The sequence below is a fragment of the Callospermophilus lateralis genome, chromosome 19, assembly GCF_048772815.1.
Source record: "Callospermophilus lateralis isolate mCalLat2 chromosome 19, mCalLat2.hap1, whole genome shotgun sequence".
Lineage (NCBI taxonomy): Eukaryota > Metazoa > Chordata > Mammalia > Rodentia > Sciuridae > Callospermophilus > Callospermophilus lateralis.
In genome coordinates, this window is record NC_135323.1 from 8370304 (window position 1) to 8388880 (window position 18577).

Here is an 18577-nt window from a genome sequence, read left to right on the forward strand (position 1 = left end):
CAGGGGATGTAGCTCAGTGGTCAAATGCCCCTAAGTTCAAACCCTGGTAAAAAAAAAAAAAAAAAAAAAAAAAAATCATTTTCAAACTTTCTAAGATATGAAAACCATTTAGTTTTTCCTAGCTCTGTTTAACTTGGTAAAAATAAAACAGTGCCTTTGACATATCCCTGGTTTTGGTTAGAAGATTGGGAATGAAGTCAGCACATCCCCAAGGACATGGGGCCTGGGTCAGACTGGGCCTTTGTCCCAGAGCCTCCAGGAAAGCCCTTCACAGACCCTGACTGCCCTACAGGGCCACAAACTTCCCAGCCCTTGCAGAGGCCCATGGACACAGGCAGGTGGGTGGGGCTGAGGGGCCCTTCAACTTCCTGGAGAACTGGCAGGTGCTGAGGCTGGGTTGGAGAAATCTCCCTCTCCACAGAACTTCCAGCAGCCTGGTTGGGGCCAAATGCTGCCTCTCTCCTACAGAACCTGCCCATTCACCTTCTCGGGACACCCCGATCAATGGACCAACACAACCTGCCCCCTGCCACAGGGGCTATGTCCAGGGAACCTGCTCTTAGACCAACACACCCCTCCTCCTTTGCTAGTGGAGGAGTCAGGCACCTTGCATAAACTTTGTCCTGAGCCCTAGTCAGTGTAAGAGGACCTGGCTCTGAGTTCCCTGCAGGCCCATCTGGGCATGGACATGGTCTTGGTACCAACCCCCAGGCCAGGCCCAATCACACACACCCCCAACCCATAAAGAGCCAACAGAAGGAGCCTGTGTTCTTCTCAGTGGCCCAGTTAGTGGCCCAGTTAGCTGAAGGAGCCCCTGGGATGGATGTACAGTATCCACGTGACAGAGGTGGGTCAGCAGAAGGAACGCTATCACTGCTTCCCCAAAGCCCTCCTCCCTCCAAGAACTGTGGAAGCAGGTCACAGCTGTGGGATAGAGCTCAGGGGTGCAGAGCCCAGACCTGCCAGGGGCCCTTGGGCTGACTCCAATCTGGTGATCCTAGCCTGCACATGTAGGGAGAGCTTCCAGGGCCAGCCTGAGCAGGAAGGTGCAAAAGAGGGTTGGGGTGCTGTCAGCCAGGACAGGATCTCAGGTTCACAAGAGCAGATGGCATCTCACAGAGCAGGCAAAGGTACCTGCCTGAATGAGCACAGCTGGCTCTGAACCACCATGGTCCATTTGGCAGGGGGTAGGACTGTACTTCCCAGAGGCTGGACTCAACACACTACAGAAATGGGGCAAGAGGTGGGACCCAGGAGCAGACAGGAGGGCCTTCTTTCCTCCCCCGCCCTGTGGTGGCAGAACAACTCCAGTCCACACCCAACATGCAGCTACCTGTCAGCTCCTCTTGGGGACTTAGGCAGTGGGGCACTCACAGGGACTGGACCTGATAGCTGGACCCACTCTGGTCAAGGTAAATGGCATAAGAGTGGGATCCAGAAGGCTTAGTGCCTGGTTAGGTTCCAAACCAAGACATGCCAGAGCCACTGCCTACCACCCTGAGCTCAGCATGTCACCTCCAGAGCCCAGGCTGGAAACACTGCTGCCTCCAGTGAATGGGGGGCATCCTCTGTTGCTCTGGCAGGTCCTCACTTGTCCTGCCTTGTCTGGAGCCTGAAGTGGCTCCCTTCCCCCAGGACCATCTGTTCTCCTGTGCTCAGCCACAAGGACAGCCTACGGCAGTCTACAATGAAGACCCTCCCACAGTCCCTATGTCAGGACACACGCCCAGTCACTGCACATAAGGGGCCCTGGCAGGGAAGGGGTGAACACTGGACCCGAGAGGCTCGGCAGCGCGGCACTTTAAGCTCCTGCCCCCTAAACCCACAGTGAAAATAATCCCTCGCTCCCTGGCATGCCCCAGTTCCAGATGCTGCTCAATCTGGCACAGCTGCCACAGATGCAGGTCAGGACTGGGAGGCACAGTGGCCCTGCTTCACAAAGCTCAGCAAGAAAGCTGCCCACCGACTCAGGAAGCCCAAGAGGACAAGGCTTTCCTGTCCACCAGCCACTCTGCAGAGTTCTGCACTCTACTGGGCAGGTTGGGCTGTAGGGCCCCAGGACTTCCCCTGTGACATCACTGCCCCTGTTGCTGTCCACAAATCCCTAGCCCAGGGAGTCCAGGAGCACCTGCCAAGTGCCAGATCCAAGCCTCCCTCCAGGCCTGGCCTCTACAGGGACTGTTTGGGGAGCCTAGTTCTGCCTCCTCTGGGGCTGCTGTTGCTGCCTGGGGGCCCCTGTCCAAGACACAGCCTATTCTGTGTGTCACCCAAGGACTCCCAGGGCACACCTGAGCAAATAGGATGTCAGGAAAGAAGCCTGAGGAAATGGGGGATGGCCTCTGCCCTGCAGGAGGTGGAGGGCAGGGCCAGTGTGTAGCTCAGTGCCATCACAGGGTCTTTGAAGAGCAAGGGAGAAGACTAACAGGCACAGAGCCCCCAAGGGGCTTGTGGCCAATGAAGAAACCTCCCCAAAACCCCAAAGACCTCCTAGTCTCAGCTGAGCACCTGAGCTGCTCACCACCCACAGGTAGGTGCGGTGCAGGGACCTCTGGCCATTCTTAGCTCAGGGCAGACCAAAGAGTGGCTGTGTCCCCTGGCCCTTGGGAATGGGGGCTGCTGCCTTGGAAAGAGGAACAGGAACCAGAGCAGGAAGCAACTCTGCAGAGACCAGGTCCTTGGCAGGACAGGCTCACTCCCTGGGCCTACAGGCCACACAATCCCTCCATTGGTAGACACTACTGAGGACCACCTGCATGCTGTGGGCTACGGAGACTGCAGAGGGTCCTGGCCCAGTTACTTTCAGCTGGGAGTACTGGAGCGTGGGAAGACCCTGATCATATGGGCCTCTTGGGCTGGGGTACAGATTTAGCCTACCGAAGTACTAGGACAAGGCATCCAGGAGACCACTGAATGGAGTTGAAGAACTCTTAACCCAGCTCCAGAGCTGACCCCGAGGCTGGGCCAGTCCCACACGCCCCAGGATAGATGTCCCGCTCACTGGGGGATGCCAAGCTCCTAGGATCAGCCTAGCCCTGAGGAGGCGGTGCCAGTCCCACACGCCCCAGGATAGATGTCCCGCCCACTGGGGGATGCCGAGCTCCTAGGGTCAGCCTGGCCCTGAGGAGGCGGTGCCAGGGCCCAGGTGGCAGGAGAAGGCGGGGCGCCAGCCAGCACTCTGCCAGCCTCACAGCTCAGACTCACTCCGCACGATCATCTGGTCCTCGCTGCCACCTCGCCATAACTTGGCCTCTGCCATCACTTGACCCTCGCTGTCACCTTACAAAGTAAGTCCAATGAACAGGTCTTTTGCACAGAGGAAAACCCAGGCCCCAGTACTCCCTCTGGACAGACCCTAACCCCTGGGGTTAGGATAGCTACCCAGTGGGCCAACTGGTGGAGTGACCCCAGCGCCGCGCCGCCGAGCCGCGTCTGTCCTGCGCCGTGCGCGCCGCCCGCAGTGCCCGCGTGCGCCGCCGTGCGCCGCGACCGGGGGCGTCGCGAGGTGCGCGGGCGGCGGCCGGGCTCCGGCAGCGGCGGCAGGTAGGGCGGGTGCGGCGCGGGCGTGGGCAGGGCGGTGGACCCCCAGCCCGGGAGGGGTCCACACGCGAGTACGCCCACGCCCACGTGGCTGTCCGCGTTCCAGGCCTCGGGAGAAGAGCCCCGCACCAGGGTGGGCCGCTGGAACTTGGGTCTTTAGGAGAGAACTGCATTCCCACACTGATTCCTGGCTCATTCTCACTCCTGAGGGATCCTCTGCCGACCCCTCCTATCCTGGCCGATTGCGGCCGAGGCTTGAACCACCGCCAAGCCCTTGGCCCTTCCCCTGGCCAGGCTTAGCGCAGCACCCCGGGACGGAGATTCTGTCCAGGACAGCTGCTGGGCCTGAAACAGGCGCCCCCAGTCCCCTTCCAAAGTGGAGGATGCCAGGGCTGGGGGCGGAGGAACTGCGGGGGGGCCCACTGGTTCCCTGGAGTGGGCTGGGAGTAGGAGCAGCAAAGGGCTGCCCATCCTCACGGCCCACAACTGCCAGGTCTCCCAAGAGCTCCCAGCTTGCAGCAACTCCTGGTGGGGTGGGAAGCTGAGGCCAGTGGCCTGAAGGCTGCTGCAGACACTGGCCCAAGGGCTGAGGCCTGCTTCCCCAGACCCTCCACACACCCCACTCCACCCGAAATGCAAATTGCAGCCAAATCTGCCCAGGCCAGGACCAACTCGCCTAGTGGGCTTTGCTATGCAAAGCAGAAACTGCACAGGAGGGCCAGGACATATCGGGCATCCAGGGGTCCTCAGCCTGCCCCCCCCACTGGATGGTCTGTGGGCCTGACCAAAGGGTGGAGGAGCTGGTCTGGGCACACCAGTGCCTGTCCTGCTGTCCCTAGGGGCAGAGGAGAGTGGCCCGTCCTCTACCCAGCTAGGCCTAGTGAGAGTGTGGGTCCAAGATGGAAGCGTTCAGCAGCTAATTAGTCCCACTGGGTAGGGGGAGGCGTGTGGGGCCTCGTTAATGGGGTCTCATGGGACATCACAGGGCCCTGCGCTGGTCTTGTCTCTGTGGACCCAGGGAAGGACAGGGCTGGACCCCTCCCTCCCCTTGTCCTGGGGAGCTCAGGTCATTGGGGGGCAGCCCACAGTTGTTGCTTCCTCCCTGCCCTCCAGCCCCAGGCTGGCCACTTCCGAAGCCCCCGACGCCATGGAGGAGTGGGATGTACCCCAGATGAAGAAGGAGGTCGAGAGCCTCAAGTATCAGCTGGCCTTCAAGAGGGAGATGTCCTCCAAGACCATCCCCGAGTAAGTCCATCTTGCCTTGTGGTGCCTGTTTCCTGCCTGGCCTCACTGTTCATTTGTGAGCCAGGACCAGGCCCTGGGGCGGGTAGAGGCCACAGGAGGACCTGCACTCACCTTGCCCCCACCCACAGGCTCCTCAAATGGATCGAGGATGGCATCCCCAAAGACCCCTTCCTGAACCCAGACCTGATGAAGAACAACCCCTGGGTGGAGAAGGGCAAGTGTGCCATCCTGTGAGCCCAGGCCCAACTCTGCGTGTGAGAGGTGTGACTTTATAAAGACTTCTCCAGTATCTGTGCTTTGTACATTCCCTGCGGGAGGTGAGGCTTGGGGTCCTGGGGTCGGTACACACACTACAGCAGGTCCCGGATGTACAGGCTGCGCCGCACCGCGTTGGAGACGCCCTCGTTGAAGCGGAACCAGACCTGGCTCCTGCCCACTGCTGTGCCCATGAGCCACTCGGCTGCGTCCTTCTTGGAGGCCTCCACCTCTGGGGGGACAACACAGTGGGTTCTGGGCCACTCCTGGCCCCCCAAAACACCTCCCCCCCACCCCGCCCACCCAACACACCTGTGTTTGGGGCTGTAGCTCTCCTGACTATCACACGTCCAAAGAAGTCCCTCTCAGGCTGGTGGGGCAGAGGGGCTGTTAGGCTGGTGGAGTAGTTGTCAGGGCCTTGGGCATCTAAGCAAGGGCCCCGGGCTGGGAGACCTTTCCCAGCCTACTATAGGCTTGCCAAGAGGACTAGGGGCAGGACCAACAGGTGGATCCTTGGGACTCAGAGCCAGCAGAGGCTCCTCACCCACTCCCAGCAACCCTGCCCACACCAGTCCTGATCCTGGGGCCATGCCTCCACCCCGCACCTGCTCCTCCAGGCCTGTTCTTTTCATGATGTGCTCCAGCCTCTGCTTGTGGTTGCATGGGGCAAGCGGCTTCACTGCCTCACCCCCACTGCACCCCAGCAGGCCTTCCGGCCCTGGGGGATGCTGGTCCACCTGTAGGGAATAGTGTGATAAGGGCTGGTTGGGCAGACCTAGACCATGGAGAGCGTCTACTCCAGGGCCCTGCCCACCCAGGACCCACTCTGTCCAATGCCCCCAAACAGGATCACCTGGGAGCTGTGCCCAGCCCAGGCAAAGGCCTCTGCCCGCCGCATCTTCTCCACCTCGATCTCCCGGGCAATGAGCTGCTTGGCCTGGTAGGTGAGAGGCTTACGGGCAGGCAGATCAGGGAAGCGGCAGACCTCCTCCACGTTCCTGCTCAGGTACACAAGGCAGGACACCAAGGCACCAGTCTGCAGGGCCAGGGCCAATCTTCCCCTTGGTCCACCAACCCCACATAGCACAACCTAAGAGTTGGGTGTGGAACCAGGTCCTGGAGCTGCCCTTTCCCAGCCCCAGGGCAGTCTGGAGCTAACTGCCTTCAGCCTATTTCCAGAACTCTAAGAGGGGATTAGGTGGAACCCGCCAGGCTGTGGGGGAGCAAGACATCATCCCGCCTATACCTCCTGCCACTCTGCTCCCACAGAGCCCTGGGAAGCTGTAGGCACACACAGGCCACCCAGAGTGAGGGTGGGGGGCTCAGGAGCCACTCCTGTGGGACATTGAGACCAGGGAAGCAGTCCAAGGCACGGTTGACCCAGAGCAGGACAGGTCCCCAACTCAGCCACATCTGGAAGACGCTGAGCTGGAGATGACACTGGTGCCTCACCAAGACCACATTGGCCTTGGTGCCCGATCTGCAGCCTGGAGGCCTCCCCAGCCCTGTGTTCCGGAGAACTCACGGCTCCAGCCTGTAGAGATACTGCCCATCAGGCATGCGTTCCTGGCGGTACGTGAGGCTGTAGGCCAGCATGGTGCCTACAAGGCTGGACAGCTGTTGCTTCTCGCGGGCACTGTACAGCTGTGTGCTTACCTGGGAACAGCAGGACAGGCTGAGCAGGCAGGGCCGCTCCAGCCAGGAACCCACCCTTCCCTTGGCACTCAGCACTCACTGGCCGCAGCCTGGGCGCAAGGATGTCTAATAGCAGGCAAAGGGTGTCCAGAACAAGGGCCTGGGGCGTGGCCTGGCTGCGGGTGGCCGGTGCAATGCCTGCCACCAACGTCTGGATCAGGTTCCTTATCTGGCTCATCCGGCTCTGGGCCTGGGAAGAGGACGAGCCAGGGTTGGGTCCCAGAATGTGCCAGGGTCAGACCCTGGACACAGGCAGGCACAGGACACACCTCCTGCTGGCTGCTGGGGAAGGTGATCCGTGGCACATGGCTAGAGGCAAAGAGTACGTGGAAGGCTGCAGGCAAGAAGGGCAGGTAGCGCAGAAGTTGGAAGCTCTGGCCATGGTGGGCAGCGCGCTCCAGCAGGTCATCAAAGGCCAGCCAGTCAAGGGCTGTGCACACAGCACCCATGCTGGAGTCTCTGAGCCGGAGACGCAGGAAGTTGTCGAACAGGCCCTACAGGAAGTGGCAGCCTGAGTCCAACAGCCCATGCCCCGTTCACCCACACAAGTACCACCTGCAGGATCCCTCTCTACCGCCTGCCCACCCTGCAAAGTCCAGGGTGCAGGAATCAGCTATAGGGAGAGGCCGCAGGGCCTGAGGAGTTCCACCCAGAGCTCACTTGCTTGAGAAAACCCTGAGGGTAGGAACCACCCACCCACTGCTTCTAGGAGCCCAGAGCCAACAGAGTCCAGCCCCAGCCCCTCCCCAACACAGCTAAAAAGAAGGTCCACCCACCAGAATCCAGGGCACAGAGGCCCCGCTGGCCCCCCAAGGAGTCCCACCCCTGCTGCCCCTCTGCACCATGACTTTCTGGACTGACAGATGAGTCCCAGCTGCTAATCCAAAGCTGCTTAGAGTTGGGAGGCAGCTTAGGGATTCCTGGGGGGCAGGGGTGCCTTTGCCACCTGCTTAGATCAAAACCTCACCCTCTCCTGCTATCCAGAACCAAGCCCTTCCCAGCCCCTAGGGACCCACCCCTTAGACAGCTCCCACAGCAGCCAGAGCAACCCCTCAAGAGATCCAGGTTCCCTGCCTCCCTGCACCCCAAAGAACTCTGAGGCCCATCCCTCCACGTCTTGCTCCTAGCCCCACCTTCTCCTCACACAACACTGTCCAGAGGGCACTTGCTGTTCATTGTCCACTCCCTTGCACAGGGGAGAGGTCTGCAATGGAGGGCAGGTACCTGAACCACTTTCTCATGCTCGCCTGCTGAGGTGGTGATGCGCAGGAGGTGGTAGAACCGCTGGGAGGCCAAAGTGAGGGAGCCCATGTCCCCATCACTGAGCAGGAGTGAGTGGGCTGGCAGGGTCGGGACCTGGCCAATAAGTCGCCTGCAGGGGCAGCAGGGTGCTGAGCTGAGATGGAATCTAGTGGCAAGCAGAGGCACCCAGCACTCCCTGACAGCCTTGAAGCCCCGTTCCACCCAGCCCGGGCAGTCTCCTGGGTGGTGTTCTGCTGCCTTTGCTGGTCTAGGTCTGTGCCATGTTGCCTAGGGTTGCCTAGGACTTCAGCTTCAGTATCCAGAAAACCCCTGCTCTGGAATTCCCCTTGGGGTGGGCAGTCCTCAGGAGACCAGGAAAACCAAGTTCCACAGACCCAAGAGCTCCCCACTCCCAGTGCCTCCCCTCTGTCCTCAGGACACTGACCAGGTCAGCATCCCCACTGGGCCCCAAATCTCAGTCAGGGCAGACACGACTATTCCCTGCCCACCTGAGGCCTGTTGGTCTGGCTCAGGTGGCAAAGACATGGGTGATCCCAGCCACACTCTGAAGCACCCTCCCACCAAGGTGTCCAGGTGGCTTCTGCCACTGGCCCTAAGCCATGCAGGCTGTGGGGACCCAGGGGTAAGGGAGGCCAAGTCGGAGTCTCAAAGGCCTCCTGGCACTGGGTCTCTGTTGCTAAAGGTGGTGTTGGTCCACACATACAGTGCTGAGCACCGTGGCCATAGTGCTGAGGCTGGCCTGCCACACACTGCCTACCTCTGGGCCCGGGGAAGCTGGAAGACCTCTTGCCACACAGAGAACAGCCCCTTGCGCTGGTCCTTGAGGCCAACGTGGGTGGTCTGCACATCCCGTACACTGAGCTCCCGCCGTCCCCGCCCATGCAGGAACTGGAAACAGGTGGCAGGTGAGAGGCAGCACCCTCCCCCGACCTTGCCCCACTTGGGTGCCTGCCCACCTGCAAAGTGTTGATGCAGGCACGGATGTCATTGTCTGTCTTCTCACAGAGGGCTGCCAGTGCACCAGGGTCGGACCGCATGCCTTGCCGCAGGGAGACCTACGGGGAGGGTGCCCAAATGCTAAGCTTGGACCACACACCCTGCCGCAGGGAGACCTACAGGAGGGTGCCCAAGTGCTGGGCTTGGATGCCATGCCCTGCCCAAGGAGGCCTACAGTGCTGGGGTGCTGGAGTACCTTCCCACTGCTCTCAGAGAATAGCCTGCCCTCAGAGCCCACCCTGTGACCATAATCCTGTTCCCTACAAACAGGTAAATAGTAGCCTTCATCCTGTAAGTGACAGGCTGCAGGTACCTGGAATTGGCCCCCAACCCTACTTGACCATCCACCCCATGGGCCAAGCTGGTCCTGGAACCAGTACCAGGGGCCTTGGTAGGGGAGGGGATGAAAGCAAGAGGGGCTAAGACAGGGCCATATCCCCCCACCCAAAGTCTTTGTGCAGCCCTGGCTGCATGCTATGCCCTGCTGACCTCCTGGAGCCGCTGCACCAGCCTTGAGGGCAGAGTGGGTGGGAAGTGGAGCAGGAAGGCCTGCTGCTTCAGCTGCCGCAGAGATGGTGCAAACCTGTAGATAGGAGGCCATGTGCAGGGGCTCCTCCCCAGAGCCCTAGGTCTCTCCCATCAGGAGCCCTGTCCAGCTACCCGACTCACTGGTCATTGCAGATGCAGATGATAGGCCTCATTAGGAGGCCCCCCTCTGTTCGGCGCCGGCGGCCCCCACCTGAGGGCACAGCTGGGGCCCCTAGTTCTGCCTCCTGTGGACCCTTGCGGTTCACGATGCTCAACAGAACACTGATGGCAGCCTTCAGGAAGGTGCACAGCAAGGTAATGAGCTGAGGCCCTGGTGCCAGCCCACCCTCCTCTCCAGGGCAGCAAGGAGGCTCACCGTGGGGGCCCCGTCAATCTCATCAATAACCAGACAGTTGGGCTTTCCACCTGCACCTAACACTGACTCCATCTGCGTGGCTGCCTCGATGCGAACACGAAAGGCCTCGGGGCTGCGGTCATCACTGCAATAGTGAGACCAGCAGGAAAGTATCATGGGGCAGCAGTGGCCTCAGCAGGAGGGCCTCAAGACATGAGCCATGCCTTGTGCAGAGGCCACTGAGGAAGGCTGCAAACCCACAGACCACATACCCAAGGCCCCCACCCCTCCATGAGGCAAAAACAACCAGAGCTGGATTTCAGGACTGCAGCCCAGACTCCACCACACATGTCAGAACAGACAGGAGACCAAAGAACAGGGCCTCCATGCTACCCACCTGGCATTCATCTCCACCACACAATACCCAGCATGTTTTGCAATCACGTGTGCCAGTGTGGTCTTGCCCAGCCCTGGGGGCCCACAGAGCAGTGCCACCTGCAGCCAAGACAGATGAAGATGCGCTGCAAGCCATGGCAGGGGGGAGCCTGGCCACCAGCCAGAGGCGCACCCCAACCCACCCAGCCATCACATGAGACTATCAGTCCCAGTACTCAGAGCACAACAGTCCTCGAGACAGGAAAAGAAAACCCTGCAAGGGCAATTTATTTGGGCAATGACCTACCATTCACCCAGATCATGCTGGTGTGGTACAGGACCCTCTTAGGGACACTGACTTTACCAAAATTGTCAAGAGAATGAAATCAAGTTCAAACTCTGAACACCGGTGTTTCATGCCAAACTGACCCCCACAGCCTCCAGAGTAGCTAAAGACCTGGCATCTGTCTCAAACTCACAGATCCTGGAGGCACAACAACACCAGCTGCCCTGTGGCACAGCCCCAGGCTCCATGGGTGTGCAGCACAGCTGGACGGGGCTTACCTTCTGCCGGGGTCGCTGGCTTGGATCCAGTTCAGCCTCCAGCATCTCCTCTAGCACCTGTGCATGGCTTTTCCACTTGCCAGGGGCTGTGGCCTCCTTGCCAATCCTTGCTGGCTCTACACTGGACCTGGGCTTCCGGGCAGGCCTCTCATGGCCAAACACCACAAGGTCCCAGAGTTTCAGCCACTTGAGGAGGCATCGGTTGGTGAACTGCAGGAAGGGAAGGTTGGCCTAAGGGAGGGACCCCTGCCTGCCCCTCACATCAATCTGCAACCATGAGCACCAATACAGATGAGACACCGAGGCTCAAGAAGGGGAGGGTCCAGGCACCAGTCCCTTGGCAGTGATGATACAATGGTGCCCACATCAGGGCCTCCATGCTCACAGACCCGGCCTCAGCCTCCACAACTCCCTACTCTCCCTAAGAAACCCAGCCAGTGAAGTGCGCAGTGCAGGAAAGGGAGCAGGCTTGGGGCAGTGACCACTCATTGTGGTAAACCAGACTCCCACTTCATTCCAACAGCCCAGTGGACTGGCAATGCAAAGGCCAGCTGGATGCTAGGTCTCTCTCTGTAGTTAACTGAAGCCAGTCACAACCAAGAAGGATACTCACGTCATCACTGAGCAGCTCTGTGTAATGCTTGGGTGCAAACTCATCCACCCAAAGGCAGTGTTGGGATGTGTCTTGGACACCAGCAGTCTCCTGCTCTGGGACCTCCATAGGCTGGGCCTCTTCTTCTTCAGGCCTAAGGCTGAAGAGTATTGTGTCCTGAGCTAATGTGTTCATGCCTTTACGGCTCACAGGGACCATACCAAGCATATACTCCACAAGAATCAGGCTAAGATCAGAAAGGGTTCCCGGGGTGGACGAGCCCACCAAGTCACCTGTGCAGAGTATCTGAGAGCCGCTGGGCCTCCTCCAGCAATCGCTGGTGCCGCTATGCAAAGAGAGGTGCAGGTCAGGACATCTCCAGTAGCCAAGAGCCCCAGCACTCCCCCCAGCAAGCTCTACAGACCCCACCTCATTGTCGACCTGCTCTTTCAGGGAGCTGAAAGACACACCCAGCAGGTCCAGCTGGCCATGGCCTCGCCACTGAACATCCAAGAGAGGGCTCTGGGTAGGACAAAGGCAACAGTTACCTCTAGACCCCCTCAAAGGCCATGGGGTCACCCAAAAACTCCACCCCCCACAGAAGCTGGCCAAGGGAAACAGATGAAACTCTATCTGATCAGGGACAAGGAGGGAAGCCACCCCAGTGGGAACAGGTCCAAGAAAGGGAAGGCATAAAGGGTAGAGAAAGGGAAAGGGGGACCCTCCCCACCTCACCCCAGGCAGTGCACAGGGTGGAGGGCATGTGAACAGTTGGGATGGCAGCAGGGCACCAAAAGGCTGTCTCCTCTACAGCTGCACCCCCCAAAGCAGCTTGGCTCTCCCCAGCCCCAGGCACACCCACTTCCAGCAAACCAGGCAGCCACCTGCCAAGTCTGCTGAGAGCCCAATGGGGACATGAGGCCTAGGATTCTTTCTTAAATAGCCTCAACATGCCCATCCCTCAGGAAGGCCACAATCAGCCCCATGCAGACGCCACCTTCACCCCAGTGCCTGTGGGGTCAGCATGCAGCACCAGAAAAACCCGGTCGCCGCTGGTGGATGTCACATTGATGAAATCCTCTAAGACTGGGGGTCGCCTCAGAACAGGATTGCAGGTACCTGGCAAGGTCTGCCTGGGACCTGTATCTGGAGTCCTGGGGAGGAACAGGGCTGTCTCAAGGACTCTGCCTCCTGTCACTTCCAGACGGAGTGTCTGGGCCCACCCTCCCACAGGGCCTAATCCAGGGAAAGGGAGCTTTCCAGGTCCCTCCTGGACAGATGTAGTGTGAGGAGTGCCCCAGTCACACACCCAACACCCAAGAGTTCAGGGGGGACATCAGGACTCAGTGGGGGCGTGATGTCCCTTGGCGGGGAGTCAGGAAGCAGCATTTCCTCCCTCTTGGGCCCGAAGTCCAGCCTCTTGACCGCTTCCAACTTGGGTCGTTTGACCTTAGGGGCTGCAGAGACACACAGAGGGAGCAGAGGCTCTCCCCTTCCTCACCCACCCAGAGCGCCCAGGAATCATCCCGAGGACCTACTGGGAGGCAGAGGGTCTTCCCTTCCGGCAGAGGCATCCACCTCCCGTTTCTTGGTGCTGCGCTTGCGGCTCCCGGGAGATCCGGCCGGACAGGGACTGACCGCCACGTCTCCTCCAGCGATGACCTCCTCGAACGTCAGCTGCGGCCTGCCCGGGGTGAGCTGCTGGCGCTTGGAAGGCGCTGGGAATGGCGTCGCTGCTGAAAGAGAAGTCACGGCAGCCGCCCCGGGCAGGAACCGACCTCCGTCCGCGGGACCGGCGCGCCCTACCGCCCAGGCCCGCTAACTCCGGCTCACAAGGCCACAGTCCACCTCCTCCGCGCATCCCTCCTAGATCTCCAGGAGGTCACGACCCCCTGGTCCGAGCCCACCTTCCAGCTCGGCCAGCACCTCCAGCTCGGCCGCGAACTGGTTGTGGAAGTCATCCTCTATGCCGTGCAGCTGCTCCTCGTAGTCCTCCATGGCGCCCAGCGCTGCGCAACACTGGCTCGGGTCAGCCCAGACGCGCGCTCCAAAACTCCCGCGCCGCAGAGGCCGCGCGCTGCCCCGCCCCGAGAGGCCAGGACCTCCAATCAGCGACCGGGATGCCTAGTGGCTCTCACCATTGGTCAGAGGCGCAGGGGCGGGGTCGTGTACAAAGCCGAATCACCATTCGGTAGTAGGAGCTGCGGAACCTAAACCACTTTCCATTGGTCTGCACAGCCATCCGTCTGCGTCAGGTGGATCGTGGGCGTGGTGGTGAAGTGCTGCGCACGCAGAATAGGCAGGAGTCACTACATAGTAATAGAAGCCGCGGACCCACGGATGCTCTCCATTGGCCAGAACTGTCGTCTGTCCGCAGTGGGCGGTCTGTGGGCGGAGCGAAGGCGGGGCTGCGCGCGCAGACTAGTCGGCCTAGAAGCGACTCCGGGTGCCCGGTGGCCCGGCGCGGGGACTTGGGGCTGGAGCCGGGGCCCAGAGCGGCATCGGGGCCGGGACGGCGCTGCCAGGCTGCTTGTCGGTCCTGAAGCTGGAGGGGCGCTCCGAACCGAGGTCTGCCTCTTTGACGTGGTGCCCCTGCCCACTCGGGAAACGGGCCGTAACCCCGTGGGAAGGCTTGTGGGGCGCGCTGGACACCCAGGCTGTTTCTCCCAGGTCTGGGGCGGAGAGGGCCCTCTTACAGTCAGCCCGAGACAAAGCTGACTGGCCTGACTTTGGTCGGACTCCCATCCCCATCCGACGCCCCAGCCTGGCCCCGGTGCAGGGCAGCAAGGGCTCCTGCGGATGCAGGCGCACGGTGGGTCTGCACACTGCCTGAGATGCACGGTGCGTGGCTGCAGACCCGGAGCCCGGCACCCCCAGTCCCTAGGGCTCACTCCCACCTGCGAGGCAGCCCCCTCCATGGAGCCAGGCAGCGTGGAGAACCTGTCCATAGTCTACCGGAGCAGCGACTTTCTGGTGGTAAACAAGCACTGGGACCTGCGCATTGATAGTAAAACGTGGCGGGAGACCCTGACCCTGCAGAAGCAGCTGCGGCACCGCTTCCCAGAGCTAGCTGACCCTGACACTTGCTACGGGTTCAGGTACACAGTCACCTAGATGGTCTGGCCTCTGTCCAAGAGAAGCTCTGTCATGAAGTTGCTGACCAGGATAGGACAGGATCCAGCTACCTCTCCCCTCTGTCTCTCCCCAGGTTCTGCCACCAACTGGACTTCTCCACCAGTGGGGCACTGTGTGTGGCCCTTAACAAGGCAGCTGCAGGCAGCGCTTACAGGTGCTTCAAGGAGCGGCGAGTCACCAAGGCCTACCTAGCACTGGTAAGACTTGGATAGTCCTGAGGGTGGGGTGTGGGGACTTGGCACTCCCAGCCCACTTCAGCAGGTCACTTGGACCAGAGCTCCCCACAAGCCGCACATGGATCAGGCTTCCCAACAGTGGCAGGCTGGCCTGTGAGCTGCATATGAATTCCTCTGCTTGGCAGGTTCGAGGCCACGTCCAGGAGAGCCAGATGACCATAAGCCATGCCATTGGCAAGAACAACACAGAGGGCCGGACCCACACCATGTGCATCGAGGGCACACAGGGTAGGGTAGTCGGGGGCAGGGGCCACAGATCTATATCCAGCAGGGACCCTACACGTACATGGCCAACATGGGCAGGTGGGGTTGAACAGGGTCTGGAGGCTGTTCCAGCCCACCCTCACACCCTTCTGTGCACCCAGGTTGCGAGAACCCAAAGCCGAGTCTCACAGAGCTGGTGGTCCTGGAACATGGGTTGTATGCTGGCAGCCCAGCGTCCAAGGTGCTGCTGAAGCCACTTACAGGTGTGTCCAGCATGGGGCAGAGGTCAGTCACAGGGAAAGGAGCCTAAGGCACAGGCAGCATGGCCAGCTGGGATCACCCAGCATCTAGTAGAACGGTACGAGGTTTTTGCTGGCTGGTGGCTGTGCTCTGGTGGGTTTTGCTGGGTTCTACAGTAAGATCCAGCACTGCCCTGGCTGTGCACTCACAGCAATCCTAGAGCAATTTCTGCCCTGTGCACCATCACCTCATTGTCTCATCCCTATCAAGGGTCAGGAAGGTCCTGTCCCAAGCGATTACCATGGGGTTGCATAGTCACAGCAAGGAACCCTGCTGGATGTGATGTGGGCCTGGTGGTATGTGGGCATGCAGTAGCCCCACCCCGCCTGACCCCTGACCCCATCTGCAGGCCGGACTCACCAGCTGCGTGTGCACTGCAGTGCCCTGGGCCACCCCATCGTGGGTGACCTGACGTATGGGCAGGCTGAGGGCCAGGAGGACCAGCCCTTCCGGATGATGTTGCACGCCTTCTACTTGCGCATACCTACACAGGCCGAGTGCGTGGAGGCCTGCACACCAGACCCCTTCCTACCCACACTGGATGTCTGCTGGAGCCCACACACCCTATTGCAGCCACTTGACCAGCTTGTCCAGGCCTTACGGGCTGCCTGTGACCCTGACCCCATGGACAGTAGCCCTGGGCCCTGTAGCCCCTCCACACTGCTGCCTGAGCCAGGCCAGCTCCCTCCTGAAACTGAGGCACAGCGAGCCTCTTGTCTGCAGTGGTTATCAGAGTGGACACTGGAGCCAGACAACTGAGAGCCACTGGGCTGTGTAGGGGGTGCTGGCTCAGTGCCAGTCTGCAGGAGGGACTGGCAGGGCTGGCAGGATACCAGGTAGTCATGTTTGCTAGAGGATTGAGGCTCAGGCTGTGGAACAGATGCTTGGCTAGGGAGCTTCCTCCCATGTCCCCTGGAGAAACTGAGGTTCTTCCTGGGATAGTTTTTTTTTTTTTTTTTTTCCTGGGATGTACTCCTGGGGCCTGCATTTCACAGACTTGCCCAGGCCACTCAGCAGGGAGGGACAGAGCCAGGACCGGGCCAGGCTCTGCCTCCAGTATGGGCTCACTCTGGGCTCCTCAGGGCCTGGGCCTGCCTGTCTTTTGTGTTGTGAGGCACTCAGCTCCAGTCTGCCCCTTGAGTTCCCAGCCTGGTTGGACCTTCTGCACCTGTCTCCTGCCCCGGCCTGGCCTGGCCTGCTTCACACCTTGCTTCTGCTGCACTCTGCTGCTGGCCTCGGCTGCGTCTGGAACACAGGGGTGTGGGGGGGCTTCGGAAGAGGCACCTCCCCATGTACTCCTATCCTCTGGGTGCTGCTTCTGCTGTAAGGTCCCACAGGCTTCTGACTGCAGCTCCTGCCACACCACCATCTTCCTGGATCACACAGCAGTGGGATGCCAGTCTATGCCTTCAGGGAAAGCACAGCCTGGCCTCACCTTCTGTCCCCCACACCTTGGCCAACCACCCTGGTAGCAGCTGGGTGAAGATTTAGAATAAATTCTCAGTGCCAAATCCCGAGCGTGACTGAGTGTATCTGATGTGGGGCTCTGGGGTGCTCCTGCCTTTTGCTAGCCCTGCCTCTCCTGCACATCTCCACTAGCCAGCAGAACCCATGACACCGCTAGGTCCTGGCCTTCAACCTACCCTCTCTCCATAAGCAGTGAGCCCTTGTGGTTCAGGGTCCTTGGAGGCTGGACTCTTTTTTTTTTTTTTTTTTTTTTTAATCTTTATTTTGTTTATTTATTTATTTATTTATCTTTAAACATTTATTTTTTAGTTTTAGGTGGATACGTATCTTTTTTTTTAATTTTTATATAGTGCTGAGTATCGAACCCAGTGCCTCACATGTGTCAGGCAGGCACTCTGCCACTGAGCCACAACCCCAGCCCCAAGGCTGTATGCTTGATGGGAGCAGAAATGGGGTTGTCCAGTCCCTGGAGGACCCCAGCCCTCCCGGAGCATAAATCTGGCCTCAGCCAGGGTCTCTGGTGTAGCCTACAGTCTGGGCCCACACACAATCAGTCTTGGCTCCTGGGGTCCAGAGCCTTAAGGCCTTATCCTGTCGCCCCTGGTCCCTCCCCACTGCAGATTGCGTTCTATGCTGGCCTCACATTAACCCTGGGCAGGATTTCAGCAGTGCTGGGATCAGAGGTAGCTACCCTTGTGCCCTTGGCAGAAACCCCTTGGGGCTCAAGGCCAATTGTTTCTGCTTCCTGCAGGAAAGGGGGAAGGTACCTGGAGTGGGTCAGGGGAATCCAGGCCCCCAGCTCAGGGCACATCCCCTCAGCCTTCTGTTCTCTGCTGCTCATACCCTTGTGTCTCCTTCTTCCCACCCAAGGAGGTCTGGTTCATTTCCTATTTTCTCAGGGTCTCCTTGAATGACAGCAGTTTGGGCCCCTCTCCAAGGGATATCCCTATAGTCTCAGGCCAGTCCAACTTTCTTGGCAGCAGCCTGTGGGCTCAGCAGCCACCATGCCCACACTGTCACATGGGGCCGCCCTTGCCTCTGTGCCTGGGACCCTGAGGCCAGGAGCTCAGCTGCTTGTCAAGGCACATGGACTTGAGCCTGAGACCCCTCACACCCTGGTGCCCCAAGAGTCCCTCCCTGAAAGACCTCAGGCAGGGCTATCCCAAAACACCCCAGAGGGTTGATCAGGCTCAGTACTGAACTAGGAGATGGTGTTCAGCCCAGATCAGCTATGTTCTCCAGCTTGCTTTGGGACAAAGTGCTCAGTGACAGCTGCTATAGCCTCAGAGAGTGGGTTAGGATGTCTTCAGCAGGCAGGCCTCCAACGGGACCAGGGCAGGAGGCAAGACTGCAAGAGGGACTTCCCAACCCACCTGCTGAATGGTGCCAGCAGAAGGTTTCCTAGCCCTAGGCCACTCACTGGTAGCTTTCACATTTGCAGGCCCAAAGGGGTGTTTTGGAGCCCTTGAATAAGGCCAACAGTTTCTTTCAGTTACTAAAGTTAAATACCCCTACTTTTAAAAAGTCTCCCCATCCATGTTGGGCCACATTCACAGGCCCCACCAGGGCCCTGCCAGAGCAGGGACAAGGCAGTGGCTGGCTAAGGGGCACAACCTCTATATCCTACTACATGACGTCCCTCCCACAGACCTCTCAGTGTCCAGAGCTACCCTAAGACCTTGCTAGCCAAAACCTGTTCCCACCAGGTGAGTTCAGGGCTTGGGTACAATCATAAATAGTCTCGGCTGCTGGGATCAGTGCTGGGTTTCAGGTGGGCCTGCCCAGGACCCTCCCACAATCCACTCCCCAGGACCTTGGTCCCCTCCAAAC

The 18577-nt window shown here is 59.8% G+C and overlaps 3 protein-coding genes across 4 annotated transcripts; 2 read left to right on the forward strand and 1 right to left on the reverse strand.

Moving 5' to 3' along the window:
* The first annotated feature begins 4684 nt into the window (after positions 1-4684).
* On the forward strand, positions 4685-5016 carry Gng13 (G protein subunit gamma 13). The gene is made up of 2 exons (XM_076840966.1): positions 4685-4782; positions 4911-5016. Exons 1-2 carry the CDS (start codon positions 4685-4687, stop codon positions 5014-5016), a joined length of 204 nt encoding a protein of 67 aa, XP_076697081.1.
* A 116-nt stretch (positions 5017-5132) lies between these two features.
* On the reverse strand, positions 5133-13403 carry Chtf18 (chromosome transmission fidelity factor 18). The gene is made up of 22 exons (XM_076840890.2): positions 13313-13403; positions 12944-13123; positions 12713-12862; positions 12403-12551; positions 11835-11927; positions 11699-11751; positions 11427-11565; positions 10814-11023; positions 10272-10369; positions 9896-10019; positions 9661-9812; positions 9481-9574; positions 8952-9050; positions 8753-8883; positions 7957-8104; positions 7002-7226; positions 6773-6922; positions 6563-6693; positions 5891-6035; positions 5643-5774; positions 5350-5407; positions 5133-5269 (listed from the first exon to the last, which is right to left on the reverse strand). Exons 1-22 carry the CDS (start codon positions 13401-13403, stop codon positions 5133-5135), a joined length of 2889 nt encoding a protein of 962 aa, XP_076697005.2.
* A 422-nt stretch (positions 13404-13825) lies between these two features.
* Positions 13826-16778, forward strand: Rpusd1 (RNA pseudouridine synthase domain containing 1). Of its 2 annotated transcripts, XM_076840209.2 has the most exons (6): positions 13826-13973; positions 14261-14503; positions 14614-14737; positions 14902-15004; positions 15142-15243; positions 15630-16778. In XM_076840209.2, exons 2-6 carry the CDS (start codon positions 14322-14324, stop codon positions 16037-16039), a joined length of 921 nt encoding a protein of 306 aa, XP_076696324.2. In that variant the 5' UTR covers positions 13826-13973; positions 14261-14321; the 3' UTR covers positions 16040-16778. The 2 variants fall into 2 exon arrangements, with proteins under 2 accessions (XP_076696324.2, XP_076696323.2); XM_076840208.2 differs by having other exon boundaries at positions 13826-14503.
* Positions 16779-18577: the final 1799 nt, after the last annotated feature.

Bases quoted from the DNA above. Each gene is read 5' to 3' on its own strand.
- Gng13 (XM_076840966.1), top strand. From the start codon at position 4,685: ATGGAGGAGTGGGATGTACCCCAGATGAAGAAGGAGGTCGAGAGCCTC. The intron at 4,783-4,910 runs GTAAGTCCATCT...CCCCACCCACAG, and splicing joins TCCTCCAAGACCATCCCCGA to GCTCCTCAAATGGATCGAGG.
- Chtf18 (XM_076840890.2), bottom strand. From the start codon at position 13,403: ATGGAGGACTACGAGGAGCAGCTGCACGGCATAGAGGATGACTTCCAC. The intron at 11,928-12,402 runs GTGGCGTCTGCA...TGTCCTACCCAG, and splicing joins CCACAGGCACTGGGGTGAAG to AGCCCTCTCTTGGATGTTCA. The intron at 5,775-5,890 runs GTGATCCTGTTT...TATTCCCTACAG, and splicing joins GGGCTGGGCACAGCTCCCAG to GTGGACCAGCATCCCCCAGG.
- Rpusd1 (XM_076840208.2), top strand. From the start codon at position 14,205: ATGCAGGCGCACGGTGGGTCTGCACACTGCCTGAGATGCACGGTGCGT. The intron at 14,504-14,613 runs GTACACAGTCAC...GTCTCTCCCCAG, and splicing joins GACACTTGCTACGGGTTCAG to GTTCTGCCACCAACTGGACT. The intron at 14,738-14,901 runs GTAAGACTTGGA...TCTGCTTGGCAG, and splicing joins CCAAGGCCTACCTAGCACTG to GTTCGAGGCCACGTCCAGGA.